Source organism: Silurus aristotelis (genome assembly GCF_946808225.1).
Source record: "Silurus aristotelis genome assembly, chromosome: 1".
NCBI lineage: Eukaryota > Metazoa > Chordata > Actinopteri > Siluriformes > Siluridae > Silurus > Silurus aristotelis.
This window is the reverse complement of record NC_139574.1, coordinates 25,244,812-25,259,886: the sequence shown is the minus strand read 5'-3', so window position 1 is coordinate 25,259,886 and position 15,075 is coordinate 25,244,812. Positions and strand designations below refer to the sequence as shown.

Genomic DNA, 15,075 nt, shown 5'->3' with positions numbered 1-15,075 from the left:
GTAGAGGGATTTCTGCCCCCTAAGAAGAGTCCGTCAAAAATGTTTTATACAAACTCTGAAACTGTGCGGAATACCGTGTTGTGGCAAATCAATTCTGTGTTTAAAAAAGTTTTTGTACATCTTCTGCAAGTAATCGGTTTAAAGAATTTTTATTTTGTTCGGTTTATAGAAAAGTTTATCCCATCTCTCTCAAACAGATTACAATGTCATTCGGGTTGGGAATTTTTTTCTCTGATTAAGTTTATATGGAGCATTTTCATTCGGATTGGACTTTTAAACCGATTACAATGCTCCATGTAAACGTGCCTAGTATTGCCGCAAAATACGAAACTTATTTTGGTTAATTTGGAGATTATTGGTGCATTAAAGTTATCGATAGCTAGGCACGTGTGTGTGTGTGTGTGTGTGTGGATACTCTTATATTGTTTGTTTCAAAAAGGTAAGTTAACAGGTAACTTGCCTGTCCTGATTAAGAGTTCACTATCAGTTATATTCTGGCATAATAAATATACGTGTATGCACACAGCCAGTATTGAAATGATTGTCAGGGTGAATACAAATCTTACACAAGAACATTTTTCTGTTGCATTTATTTTTTTTTTATCTAATATTAACATTGCATTAGATGTGCTAAATATCATACTTTAACCTTATATGATTTGTAAACCGTTTACTGTAAAGCTCAATACAATAGTGTACATTATTAATGAAATGCAGTGTGTTGTCTTGATACAGTATATTGTGTTGTACTTTAAACTCCAACATTACTTTTATGTTGCACAGGTTCTTGGAATTAAAGTAGAGACTAAGGTACCATAAGGAGCCTCTTTCTTATTCTGACCTGTATAAAATCAACTTCATCCTTTAAACTATCTTTAATCTTGAGGCCTTCAATGAAAATCTGAGGAGCATGAACTTCTAAACTTCTCAAATTAAAGTAAAAATGAAATAAAATAAACATTGTAATTGTGTCTTTGTAAATGAGTTTCTCCAAAGAAGATGCATTTAACCCTAAGACCTTTAGATGTTTATTTAGAGGAGTACTAAATTATCTGTAGATCTCCTCTTGGTGTCTCAGTAAACTTAGTTCTGTGGCTTTGAGAAGTTCAGAAGGTTTAAGAATGAATATCTGTAACTAACCCCCTGAATACTTTCTGTTACTGAATTATCACACTGATGGTTCTGTAGGCTTCTGTGGACTGGCTTCTTTAACTTTCTTCCACAACCTACTTAATCTGTCTTTCTACTCACCATATTAAGGTGGAGGGTTATGATTTGCCTTTTCTGACTCTATCAACAGTTGATTATATTAATGCTTCAGATTGAACTGAAAAGCTAAAATTAATTTGCTAAATAAGTGGAAATCCTTCGAAAGCGAATATCATTTATTTGTATTAAAGTAAATAGTAATTTATTTACTTGTCTTCATTTAAACCTTTGAGTGTTTTAAGAAGAAATGTACCGAATAAACAAGTGTTAACTTGTGGCATGCCACCCTGATGTGGTCCAAGCACTAATACGAGTATGGCTTACTTAAAAGATTGGTGTGTAAAGTGACCAACCTTTGTAATTAAGTCTTTGTTTATGTCTTTCACTGTGTTTAAAATCTCAACAGGACCTGACCATGAAGCTGAGTCTAATTCAAAGTATTGGCCTGATTGCAAAAGCCATTAATACCTGCGTTCACAAACAGGGATTCGTCTTCACCCGCAAGCAGGAACTCATGGGAATAATGATGGTGTGTGATTTGTGGGACATCGGTTAAAACACTTGATCGTGAAGCCGTTTATTTACATGAGTGCTCACAGTATTGCTCTATTGGTTTGAATCAGGAAATAGTTTTTGGGCCTACCAATGACAAATCATTCCCATCGATTGATGAACAAACCAGGTTAAGGTCCAGGACATGCATCAGTTGTAGTTTGGATACAGCTCTGTTCTCATTTCCAAGATGTCTAATAGGTTCAAAATCCAGAAAAAAATTTTATTTTTATTATTAATTATTGTAGTCACCATCATTGGCAGCTTTTTAGTTTTTTTTATACTTAACTCTGGAAATGCTTGTGAATATAAAATCACTGCTGGATGTTAGAAGCATGCTTGAGCCTGCCTTTTGCTACCTGCACACTGAGATGAATGCTTATTAATGCTAGAAATACTAGTCTGATATATTGAGTCCCTGACTCAATATCTTCAAGCGACGATTGAAGACCTACCTCTTCCTGAAACACATAAATCAGCACTTTCCAATTGTAAAATTCAATAGTTATATTTATTTTAAGTTTGTAATCTGGCGTACCAGTGTAGATTTATTCATTGCTAGAGACTCAAAGCACTTTTGTACGTCGCTCTGGATAAGGCCGACTGCTGAATGCCGCAAATGTAAATGTAAATGTAGTCTGCCTGAATTGTAGCAAAGAGTGCAATGACGTGACCTATGTGCTGGAATGTATAATCTATTTAGAAGTGACTGATGTGTCTAATAACCTGCCACCTCATTGTATATGAGGTTTAGAAACAATAACTTGTCATAAAATGCTGTCAGTCTGTCCAGAGAACTCTTGTGTTTTCTTCTGTTTCACTAGGATTTCATTAAGGCGGAGCCAGTCGATGCCATGCGTACTCCAGTGCGCCACCTTGTAATGACCACATGTGCCAACCTCAAGTATCCTTTAAAGAGTAACCCTGACCCTAGATTTATATAATTTATTATATAATACTAAACCTACTAATATACTAGTTTTAGTATTATAAATCTAAGTGAAGAGCTGCTTTGATATTAACTTTTTTACATTAGAATTTGTGTGTGTGTGAATGTGTGTAAATACACAATATGGCTAAAGGTTTGCAGACACCTGACCCTCACACCCATATGTGGTTCTTTTTCACAAAATTTGAAGCACACGATTGTATAGGATGTTCTAATATGGGACCAAAGGGACCAAGCAAAAACATGTTCCACCATGACAGTTCTCCTGTAAACACAGCAAGCTTCCTGAAGGCATGGATAAGTGGGTGGTACTGGAAGAACTTGACATGTTTAAACATCCCCATAATGGATCAGGTAGACCCCTAGGTCTCCTTGCTTATTGCATGACCACACTGACCATAGTACCTGAATCCCTACAGCCATACTGCAAAATACAATTGAAAGCCTTCCAAGAAAATATGGGTGTCCACAAACCTTTTGCCACTGAAGTGGAGAACATGAATGATTGGCCAAAGCCACTGTTCACTGGCTGGCAGAGGAAAATGTATAAAAACCTAATAAATTTTTTAGGTTGTAACTAGAACTGAATTTTTTTTTTTTTTTTTTAAACCTTACACTAAAAAAATGTTGGAAATAATCTTGACTCAATGTTTCAGTTCTCTGGATCCACCACTGTCTGAGAATTACAATTTTGACATGCTAAAAACATGTATAAATGGTGTATTTGGGCTTCCTACATCGGAAATGGTTGAAAAAAACAAAGACGAAGAGTTTTTTGATCCCCAGGAGCGAAAGGTGAGAATAAAACCTGGATTGACACTCGCACATTTTAAATTTTTGACTGTTTTTGAAAATAATAAATGGTTGTGGTAGTTGCAAATTTTTATAATATAAATGATGATCAAAAGTAAAATAGGTTTTGAAAACTCACAGTGACTTTGTTTTTCATCTCATTTATAAAGATTCGCTTTAAAGCAGTCAGGTGATTTTATATTTTGGTTTTGGGGAAATTGGTTATACTTATAACCAATTATATAAAAAAAATTAATAAAAATTATAAAATAAATACATTTGTCTTGCCTTTTTTTTCTCTCTCTCTCTCTCTTCTCTCTCTCTCTCTCTCTCTCTCTCTCTCTCTCTCTCTCTCTCTTTCTCTCTCTCTCTCTCTCTCTCTCTCTCTCTCTGTTATCTAAGTCCCAAATCTAATTATATAGTACAGCATGTATCGCTTTAACACGTCTGACACCAATGTACCGCAGTAGTGTGCATTTTGTTACAGTGGTTTCCTCTAAAAAGAATAAGAAATGGGTCATACGATGGAATCCAGATGTGTGTTTCAGCAGCTAACAGCTTCTTTTGTTTTTCAGGCCTTATATGCATGTACATTCAGTGCCCTTCATGAACTGCTTTGCAGTGTTCTGGCCAGAGATTTAAGTCCAGATGGTATTCAGACTTTGTTCAAGGTAAGCAGAAGTTCACACATCTTATGAAGTCTTAAATTTATTAAACGATCATTTCTGAGTGCTTTTGCTTTTCCAACCAGCATATAGAGGGTTGGTTGAGTGCCAAACAGGACCACGAGCGTGAGAGAGCAATGAGGACTACAGCCGAGATGCTTCAGTTCTACTTGGACAATCTCAGTGTCAAGGTGTGACATACACTCATGTGACATACTTATCCTAATAGTTTGGCATTTTTGTCATTTTTTTTTTCACTTTTATCGACTTCTGTGTTAGAATATCCAATAAATATTAGTGATACTGATAGTGATAATTAATAGCAAATTAAATTGTGACCCAGAAATCTGTTAATCAAGTAAGTACTATTTATATTTTCTGTTTTGAGAAATGTATATTTTGTATAAGATAGCATTAGCCAAACGCTAACAGGTCACAGATTCTCAGAAGGTTTCCCAAAAAATTATGGAGATAGAATTTTATTTAAATAAATAATAATAATAAAAAAACCTTCAGTGAAAAAAACATGGACATAAATGTCACTATTGCTATATTTTAACAATAAGCCTTTATTAAAATGTTTTTGTCTTTTGAAAGGTAGTGCATCAGTAGGAGTGGTGCAGCAGAAGGTGCTGGTAGTAATTTGTGTTAAAATGAATTTAATGCTCTTGACTTATGATGCTGATCATTTTGGTCAGCCGATTAGTTCGATGTTTAATTCATAGGCGTTTTTATTTTTTTCGGTCACTTTATTCTGTATAGCACAGACATTATCTGAATTTTTGTGCAGACTTTAGTGGCATTCCATAACCTTGGTGCATTGTTGGGGCGTCTGGCCCCACGCTGTACGGACCCCAATGCAGCAGTGCGTACAGCAGCCATAGACTGCATTTACTCACTTTTACACATTCAGCTGCGCTATGAAGGTAAGACCCTATAATCATAAAAATACCACCTGTGTTATTTATGCGTGATATGAATTGACTGTACTTAGTGATCATTAGCTCAGCAATCTTCCCAGCATTAGTAATTTCTGTTTTTACTTCTCAATGTTTGTTAGTTTCACTGTTAGTGCATTTATTTGTGTCATTTCCTTGACATAGACTGACCAGGCATAACGTTATTTATGTGGTCATAAAGTTTTGCCTGGTCAGTGTATAACAGCTGCTTTAATTAGAGGACTTGGATGTTAATCTGAGGAATATTTTAAGTTATTTTATTTGCAATTCCTTAAACTATTATTGTTTTTGGATTCAAGTTCTTGCTTAAGTTTTATGTGTTAGCCCATGGACTATGATTTCGTATATGAGTAAACTACAGTTGACCCCCTGTCATTGTTTCTTTATTCATGCTGTGTTCTTCAGGCTTTTCACTGGACTACAAAGATGATTCTATTGAAAGTTTATTAACATTGAGAGAGAAATTAAATGACCCTGACCCTTCAGTCCTCTATAGGACCTGCTCCGAACTCACAAAGGTAATGAATATATACTGTATTTAATGTAAATTCTACAACACATTAATGCATTAGTTATTAGAATTCTTTGAAAAAAAGCCTGCTTGCCTTCATGACTGTTATATTCTTTATATTTTCTTCTCTTAACTATTATGCACTAATATGCAACCACTAAAATAAGACACTGTGAAATCAGTGTTGCTCCCTAATTGTGTGTCCAATTAGACTATAACATAATTATCATTTTCCTGATATGTTAATATTACATGGCATGATTTATTTATAATGCAAGTTTCTCTCTTCTATCTCTCTATTTTGTGGCAGATCATCAGTAAACGTCTGCCTCAGCAGCAGCTAAACTCGCTGATCTTCATGCTGTTTGAAGGTTTAGTGGATTCCCAGTCAAATTGCTCCAGAGCTTCCAGTGTCATTCTGAACACTCTGCTCAAAAACAGAGGGGCAATGCTGCAAGACCTGGTGATGATACTTAGTTATTCCCCCTCTGTGCAAAAAAAGGTCACGTTAAAGAGGTCAAAAGCCATATTAAAAATATGACTCCTTATTTCTGTGCATGTTTGTGTGTCAGGTCCCAGAGATGTTAGAGGTGCTGCACATTCGGCTTCAGGACATCACCGAAGAGCAGGTGAAGGTAGCAGTTGCGCAATCGATCCTGATCCTTGCCACACAGCACCTGCAGACGGTCATCAACACGCTCATTTCATATCCTCTTCCTTTCGACAGGTACTAGAATATTCAGTCTTTTTTCCCGCATTATGGTGGATGAAATCTTTATTCACATCAAGCGGGGGTGTTCTCAGACTGGATCTTGAATGTTTTTGTGTTTTTTTTCAGTTGGAGCAGTGAGATGTGGATCGCTCTGGGAGCTGACAGCACTGTAGCCCGGCAAATCATGGAGATGATCATGGAGAAGCTGAACGTCATTGTACCCTATGTGGATAAGAAAGAGTCCCTGCTGAAACCAGGCATGACCAAAGTAGCCACCAATCAACCTTTAGCGGTGAGTGAATATTTTTTTGTGTGTGTTTGGATATTGAGGAAAACAAAACCATGCCCTTTGCACTTTTGGGTGTAATTATCACCTTAGACATCAGCCAGTATAATAAAGCAGTTTTAAATGTAGTCATTTTGCCTAAAACAATACTACAAAAGAATTTAGATGCAGTCATATCGCTATAATAATTATTCTCGTTTGCAAATGTGCATTTCTGTTAATGCTAATTTGTTTGTATATAGATGCATTACTGCATCCATGTTATTAATTGTGTGTATATTTATGGATCTGTAGATGACATGTGCCCTGCGTGAGATGATGCTGAATGGACACACTGAGGAAGCTGTGGTCCGTCTGTTCCCACAGCTGTTCAGTGCCTTGCTGGTGCGCATGGGCTCCAGTGTCGGGGTTCAACTCCCTAAGGATATTAACAGCAACAGTATCAGAGCAGAAAGTAAAAGCCCCAGCAAAAGCACCATCATTAACTTTGATGTCTGTGGGTGAGTCATCTCAGTGTAGCTGTGGGTACATTCAGTCAAAATCTTTGAGTTTCTAAAGCTGGTGCAGACTAATTCACTAATTAGCAGTAAACATGCATTTGTGTTTCGCCCATGTAATACAGTGCATGATCATATATAACACGACAAATCGATCATATGTTCAGACAACCAACAGCTGGAGGAATATAAAAACTATCCATTGCCATTTGTCTTTTTATCTCGAGTGCTCAAGTTTTAATCCTGGTAATACCCTCTGTAGAGAAAAGCCAAGGGAGCAATATTGGGGATTCTCTCCGAGAAAGAGGGATGACGTTCTGCCTACTCTCTCAGTCACAGTGCCACTAGGCAACCATGGGCAGCTAATGTATGCTAAAGATGGCAGATAGCTCTTTCTTCCACGTGTGTTATGCTACTAAACAGCAGCTTAGAAAGGATGTAGTTACTGCCTTGTCTGAAAGAAAGCAAGTGTTTTGTCTTAGGAATCAGCAAGTGACCAAATAGGTGAGAAGAAATGAAAGGTAAATTGACAAATGAGATCATTTGTTTTTTGTCTAAATAAATAATGCATTACAAATAATTGGTATGGATAGGATTCACTGAGGTTCGGATAACACATGCCTGCAGACCATTTCTGAGATATTTATTCTTTCACCACAGCATTTTAAAACACCCTTTTAAACTTTAGCTTTCTTAGAATATCATTTGTTTTTATCAGATGTTTTCAAACGCATCTTTTTGAATTATCGACTAGGACATGAGTAATTTCTATAACTTTTTGCCGTAAACACATCGTCACTGACTCAGTATGGAAAGTAAGTGGCAAGCGTTACTGTTTGTTCTCCCTACAGTACAGCAGTTGAAGCCTTGCGCATCCTGCTGGCTCGAGCTCATCTGGATGTTGTAGTTAAGGTGCTAGACCAGGATGCAGTGTGGGACAAGATGAAGGACTCTCAGCAGCATACAACAGGGGTCACACTTCTCTCCAGGTATGGTGCCTAAAGCACTTGAAAATGTTCATTTCTTCATTTTAATTGACCAAATTAGTTTACTGCATAATTAGTATTTGAAATGCTAGCTGGTTAAGATAATGAGTGAGGAGTAATGATGTATGAACACTGTGTATTTATAATTTTTTTTTTCTCTCTTCCAGAGCGATGGCAAAGCATGCAGGTCCACGCATCCCAGCTATAGTGGAGAGCCTTTGTCCGTCCCTCAGCAACATCTACGAGTGCCAGAGAATCACAGTCACAGCTTTCTTCTCTGAGGTTAGATTTTTTTAAGCTATATTGGTATATAATTATAACGCAATAAGAATTAAGAACGGCTTTTATCCCCCAAATATATTATTTCTTCAAGCAATCACTCTACCTAAAAAAACACCAATATGGAATTAAACAAATGAAGAAAAATGGGATTATTAATTACCAAGTAATTTTACATAAGATATGAATATACATATATTGACTATGAGGTGACATTAGGGCAAGACAGTGTTTCATAATCTTGTCTACCATCTTTAAAAAAGGGGTGACAAATAATTAGTTATTTCCCTAAAAAGTTCAGGCTGAGACTGTGAGTGAGGGGGAAATTACAAGCAATTTGGAATAATTGGGCTACACACTGTTGGCTTCGTGTGACAGTAAGTCGAAGTTAAATTATATTTACATCCTGATGGTTTGAAAGAGGTCTAAAAATCGTGAATGGCAATTTCTTACAACTACAAATTGACACAATTCTCTTCTCTCTTTCATTCTTTCCCTCCTCCCTCAAGCTCCTTAACCATCATGTGGTGACAGAGTTGATGATAATTGATGTATTAATGAACAATATGATGGAGAGAATTTCAGACCCATGTTGTACTGTTCGTATGCTGGCTATCAGAGGCTTGGGGAACATCGCCATTGGCTCACCAGAGAAGGTACTTGGATCTGACCTACAGTACGAGTTGAGAAAGGCTGCAATTATTCATCGTGTTAAAAAGTGCTGAGTCTGTAATGGTGTAACAACCAGCTCCCATAGAAGACATGTGTTTATGTAAACATAAGCCAGTTGGATTATATTTGTATCAGCATTTTTATTAATGTAATGCAAGAGCCATAGATATGATACAGTGCAGTAATGTCTGCTGAGAATTCACTACACACTCATTTCACCATGTTTAGGTGAATAAATATGCTAAGGAGCTGCTGGCAGCCATGAGTTCGGGGATGGAGGAGAAGGACGACCCGGGGAAACTCATCACTCTTGAGGCAATGTCTGGCATGTCCAAGGTGTTGCTCTATTTGAATGAGAAAAATGTCCACATGCTGGTTGTTTACATCTTCATGAAGATTAAACCCTCCCTGGAGAATGTGAGTGAATAGCACAGAGCGGATATACTGGGATTTGCTGGAATGCACTATGTATTAGCTTCTTTTTACAAGGATATGCAAATATGCAGCAGTATTACATAGTTTAGCTCAATCTTCATCTTTCTTACAGCTTTAGAGCATAATTTCCTAATGGCAATGATACAGTTTCGGATAAATATAAATAAAAGGGATTTTGAACAATTATGCAACAAGAAGAGTCAGAAAGATGGAGATGGACAACATTGTGTTATTGTGGGTTATTTTATGACTTTGTTTATAATTTTGCTTATATACATGTATTCATCCTGCTATTACAAACATTCAAATGTATTCATCATTTAAATACACAGTCACCTTCAACAACTTGAAGATTTTATGCTGTGTACAGAATCAGCTTAACACAATTTCATTCCACAAGCTTTAGAATACATTTTTTATTGAATCTGTGATCTGTGAAAAATTTTGACTTCTAGACGAACGATGAGATCCGCTGTGCTTCCATCATGCTTTTGGGAAACCTGTCAAAGTTCGGCTTAGGGGAACCCGTTTTTAAAGACCAGATTCATAATGTGTTGGTCAGTCTGCTTCTGCACCTCAGTGATCCAAATGCACAGGTCATCAAGGTCAGTGTTTCACAGAGTTCATGCCTGAGGACATACATTTGCCACCAGCTTCATTCCATTGTTTCTTTCCTGTTAACAATTTCGAATTTTATTGGATAAAATGAACAAACGCTGGCAAAAACTGGTGATAAACCATTTGTGCGTTTGTGTTTTTTAGGCATGTAAATATGCCATGCGTGAGTGCGCTCCTGTCTTGGGTTCCGAACAGATCAACAACATGTTTCTGAACCATCTCCATGAGGAAAAGCCCCTTCACTATGGTGAATTCCTCAACGACCTTGTCAAATACCTAGTAAGTATTTATATGTCAGACAATTTTATTATCGTGGTTGGGGTGCATTGTTAAATATTTCATTTCTAGATGCCAGCCTACATCTCAGCACATCATAGAGTTGTTTTCAAATGCTGGTTATTATTTATTTCTTATGGTCAAATCCTGCGTGTGTGTAACCTTCATGTTGTAACAGGGTCTCAGAAAAGAGTTGGCGGGAAAGGTGTCATTGGAGCAAATTAACTTTAAGACAACACCAACTTGGCTTTAACGCTCCCTCATTCCATTGAATGAAAGTGCAGCTTGGATTAGTTACTTATTTTACTATACCCTCCACCTATGTTTTTATTTCTAATTGACTCAAATTTTTATTTTTATTTGTTTAAAGATTCAAGACTTCCCAGGAATGCTTAATTTCTACCATCTCACAGTCGTTCAGTTCTTCAAGAGCAACTGGGCAGAGATACGAGCAAGTGCGGCTATGTTTATAGGTAGGATAATTTTATAGTAAAAATATGAAAGATACTCTTGTGTCTGTCCTTGTCGAGGTTTGTACACAAATTTTTAAAATTTTCCTAAAGTTCAATATTCATGTGTGCTTGGGTGCTTCTCTTAATTTTAGGGTTTCTACTGGGAAATTTGCCTCATGAGCACTTCTCTCATATGAATATGGGGGAGGTGACTAAAGGTAATTTATATGAAATATTGCACATAACTTTCCTTCACTATGGTGTCCTTCAAAAAATATTACCACAGGGTTATCAGACTAGTGACATTTATATTGCATTCAAGTAATACAGAAACTGCAGTGTCATTTTATGTAATTATACACATTTAGTTATTTATTAGTGATGTAAAATGAGAATTCCATCCCGAATTACCTCCAGGCAAAAAAGTACATAAAAATGACAAAGACATCATTTAAAACAGATGCACACAGTAAAAACACGAGGCAAGCCAATTTCTGAATTTAAATTTCCAATCAAGTATGCATTTCCCATGCTGAAAAAAAAACATTGCAGGCTTTCTGATCACTGGATCCATGAGATCGTCACATAACAAATTTCCTTGCTTTTTTTCTTCTAGCTCTAGTCATGCTCCTACAGGATCCAGATCCTCTGGTACGAGCAAAGGCAGCAGAAGCCATGGGCCACTTTCACTGAACATTCCCACTCCTTAACTAAGCTTATTATTGTTGGTTACAACGGTCAATAGCCTATATGTTGCACTTGAATTATTCTTTTTAGTGACCAAAGACTGTGCACTACTGATAGAATGGTAAGATATACAGAAGCTCTGTAATGCCAGTCAAGAGGCTTGGACAATTTTGACGTGTGTGTATATATATATATATATATATATATATATATATATATATATATATATATATATATATATATATATATATATATATACACATACATACATACATACCTGTCAGCATTTTCCAAGCCTCTTGACTGGCTTCTGTATATCTTACCATTATTTATATATATATATATAATATATAATTTATATTGTGTGCCTATTGATCTGTAAGGGTTTGTATTATATGTAGTGGGCAGTCAAAGCTGTAAGGCTGACAGAATCCCTTTAAATATTGAGAGATTTGAGGTTTCAAATAATTTGTCTTTATTGTCCAGTCTAGACATTGTTTATAATTACTATTCGCCTGAGCTGACCGAATAATACCAGTGTTTTTATTTTCTTTTGGTATTGCTTTATTTCAATAGGCTATGTAGTATATGTATGTGTATATAGTATGTGTCCTAACTAAAACACAGTAATAAGTAAAAGGAAGGATGCAGCAAACTACCATTCAAAAACAGTGTCTATAGTGCCCTGAGCAAATGTAAGTGTGTCCTTTTTGTAGCATAAAGCATTTGAGGTAGCAAAATTAGTTCATCTTCTTAGGTGAGCATATTGGTGTGGGGCTTCCTCTAGACTCCAGGCAGAGCACATAGACAAACTTACATTTGCAACACCAGGCTATTACAGTGCCAAAATCCTATAAGGGTCGAACATACAGTGTAAACTAAGGCAGTGAACAGTGAACGTTTCATACTCATTTTTAATGCAGTCGAGCTGCTGTCAGTGAAATCTCAGCAGTATTTTCATATTGGTCAATGAGATATAGACAAAGATTAATACTAAATCATTATTACAACTGTTGATGCATCTAGTGCAGATAAGCAGGTTTTGTGATTTCCATGTGTATATTATTATCATGATTTATGTTGAAATGAATGCTATCCAACCTAGAACTCTAAACTCCAATAAACTGGACTCATTAGACTGCCACTTACTGACTGTACAGTCCTGTTGAATTCGAGTCTAGATTTGTTGATAATTACTTTGAACTTTGTCTTTTGTTTTGTTTTTGGGTTTTTTTTTTGTCTGAGAGAAACTTTTTTATGGATGATTATGGAATGTGGGGTGATTTATTAAAGCTGTTGAAAGCACACCCAGCACTAATGTATTCATTCTGGATCACAGCTGATCTTTTATATCCTACACTTCTATATTGCAGCCACATATTCTTGATTAAGTATCTATTAACATGTAGAGCATAGATTTATTTCTAAACATTTAATGTTAATCTGTAGCTGTTAAAAAGAGTTGAAATGCATCTCAGCTGGATCAAGACTTGTAGCAGTTAACTGTAGACATATTTTGGAGTCTATTTGCAGTTTATCACATCCTCCAAATACCCTGTGAATCTTTCAACACTACAGAGCTGTGGGTTGTCTGCTCCTACAAGTCAGTATTCCCTTATTAGTATTGCTAGACGGTATTAACCATCATTCACTATGTTCATTATCTGCATGAGTTTTTTTGTGTAGTTTATTACTTTTCATTCAGCAACCAGCACTAAATTCTAAGTTCTCGCTTCTGTATCGCTTTTTCCTTCTGTCTTGTCCTTTCTGAACATTCCACATCCTTAATTACAGGCCTGTGACTAACATTTCTCTAGCTTGGCTGGTTTTCCATTGAACATACAATGTCCTGTTTATTGTCAAATCTGCAAAATTAGCTGGATTTAGCATTTAGGTTAATAAGCAGCTCTGTTGTTGGTGGCTGTTTTCTCTCGACAAAGCAGACATCTTGGTTTCCTCCATAGATCTAATAAGTGGCTCTGCAAAAGAAGCATGCTGCATGTTTCTAAATCCTTTGGTAGCCAAAATTGGCATCAGTGTATGTGGCTGTTTCTGTCTCTGTACACTCAGTTGGTATTTTTAACCCCTGATTTGCTATCGAATATGACCCAAAACAACTGGCTAAACAAATGTTGTGTCACAAATGTTCACATCCAGCAAAGGCAGATGAGCGTCACAAAAAAAAAAACTGTCTTGAAACCAGCCTTGGCAGCCAGTCAAATGATGTCAATGGCCCAAACTATTAAATTCTGATGAGCACCGACTGCACCCTTTCCTCAATGTGCCATTCGTGACAGAATTCACTATGCCATAGTTCAAAATGAACTTTGACCGCTTTAAAGAGGGATTGAGGATAGTCATTAGTTTCCATTCGCATGAAATGTGTGGGGAATGTTATGGCTAATATGATTGATAGCTAGCATGTCGTTGTGGCCATATGCCTGCTGTTGATGCACAGATGCCTTTAGGGTTTGGGAGCAGTGAATTATGGGTCTGGGGGAGGGTGTGTATGTCACACTGGGGATCAGATCGTGTTAACCAGCCCTAAGAGACTGTAGTTCTCTGCCTATCAGTTTCTTTTTTATCAGGCCCAAGACATTGTTTGTTCGATCTTACAAAGTTGTGACAGTCATATCAATCATCAGAGTGGCACGACATTGAGCAGCTGTCTCCACCTTGCATGAACTCTTCTTAGGATGTACATTTCCATAGTTAGCCTCACTGACAGCAGCTCATCTGATGGGGCTGTAAAATGGTGCATTGAACACACAGTGAAGACTGTCCAAGGCATCCAGTGAAGTAGCATCTGTACCCAGAAATGCTAAACCAGATCTGGGAAAGATTTGCAAGGTGCAGATAGACCTCTTCTGCATGGAAAACCGCAGTGGTCCTTTTTACGGAAACTATTGTACAACTGAGGTCTATGACCTAACAGACCAGGACACATTCCTGAACCCCTAGTGCATAATTGTTTGTAAAACTGTATGCATTGCCCAAATCCCGAAACCTTTATATCAAGGACTGCTATTTCCCCGACAATGCTAAAATATTTGCATACAGCACCACAGCACCATGGACGGGATTTCCCTGAGGTCTGATAGGCTTATTATGTTTATTATTATTTTCTAAGAGGGTCGCTGTGCCTCCATACACCATAATTTCCTTAGAGCCTGCCATGGCATTCTGCCTTTGGATGAAATCCCTTGGGGCCCCTCCTTATGTGCTCATACAGGATGCTAAACTGAAATCTCTGAAACCTGCGTTTTTGCTAGTCATCAAATAGGAAAAAGTACCCACTGGTGCTACGTTAAACTTGCATGGGTGGCAATTTGACACTGAAGTGACCTTGTAAGTGAAACCAGGATTATTGGTGATCGTCATATCACCTTTGGGGAGTCCAGAGAGCATTCCTTTTGTCCAGTCCAGTTCATGGTACTGACTGGACTCACTGGACAGTTGATCCCTTCATTTAGGTCTACATACAGTACAAGCTGAACACAGAGTCCCTGCTGTTGTTAGATGCTTCCATACAAATGGT

At 37.0% G+C, this 15,075-nt stretch overlaps 1 protein-coding gene across 3 annotated transcripts in view; it reads left to right on the top strand.

Annotated features, from left to right (window-relative positions):
• Nucleotides 1–11,816, top strand: part of mroh1 (maestro heat-like repeat family member 1) — a 32,005-nt gene extending 20,189 nt beyond the window's left edge. Inside the window, exons 23-43 of one of the 3 annotated variants that reach the window (XM_083554639.1) lie at nt 784–810; nt 1,616–1,738; nt 2,586–2,665; nt 3,367–3,505; nt 4,078–4,173; nt 4,254–4,358; nt 4,958–5,093; nt 5,532–5,644; nt 5,948–6,100; nt 6,210–6,364; nt 6,476–6,641; nt 6,930–7,135; nt 7,984–8,121; nt 8,286–8,400; nt 8,907–9,053; nt 9,298–9,486; nt 9,960–10,109; nt 10,267–10,401; nt 10,769–10,871; nt 11,003–11,068; nt 11,467–11,816. In XM_083554639.1, coding sequence (XP_083410765.1) covers nt 784–810; nt 1,616–1,738; nt 2,586–2,665; nt 3,367–3,505; nt 4,078–4,173; nt 4,254–4,358; nt 4,958–5,093; nt 5,532–5,644; nt 5,948–6,100; nt 6,210–6,364; nt 6,476–6,641; nt 6,930–7,135; nt 7,984–8,121; nt 8,286–8,400; nt 8,907–9,053; nt 9,298–9,486; nt 9,960–10,109; nt 10,267–10,401; nt 10,769–10,871; nt 11,003–11,068; nt 11,467–11,543 — 2,619 coding nt within the window. In that variant the 3' untranslated portion in view covers nt 11,544–11,816. The remainder of the gene's footprint in view (nt 1–783; nt 811–1,615; nt 1,739–2,585; nt 2,666–3,366; nt 3,506–4,077; nt 4,174–4,253; nt 4,359–4,957; nt 5,094–5,531; nt 5,645–5,947; nt 6,101–6,209; nt 6,365–6,475; nt 6,642–6,929; nt 7,136–7,983; nt 8,122–8,285; nt 8,401–8,906; nt 9,054–9,297; nt 9,487–9,959; nt 10,110–10,266; nt 10,402–10,768; nt 10,872–11,002; nt 11,069–11,466) is intronic. The other 2 variants (XM_083554638.1, XM_083554640.1) reach the window with 2 other exon arrangements.
• The last annotated feature ends 3,259 nt before the right edge of the window (nt 11,817–15,075 follow it).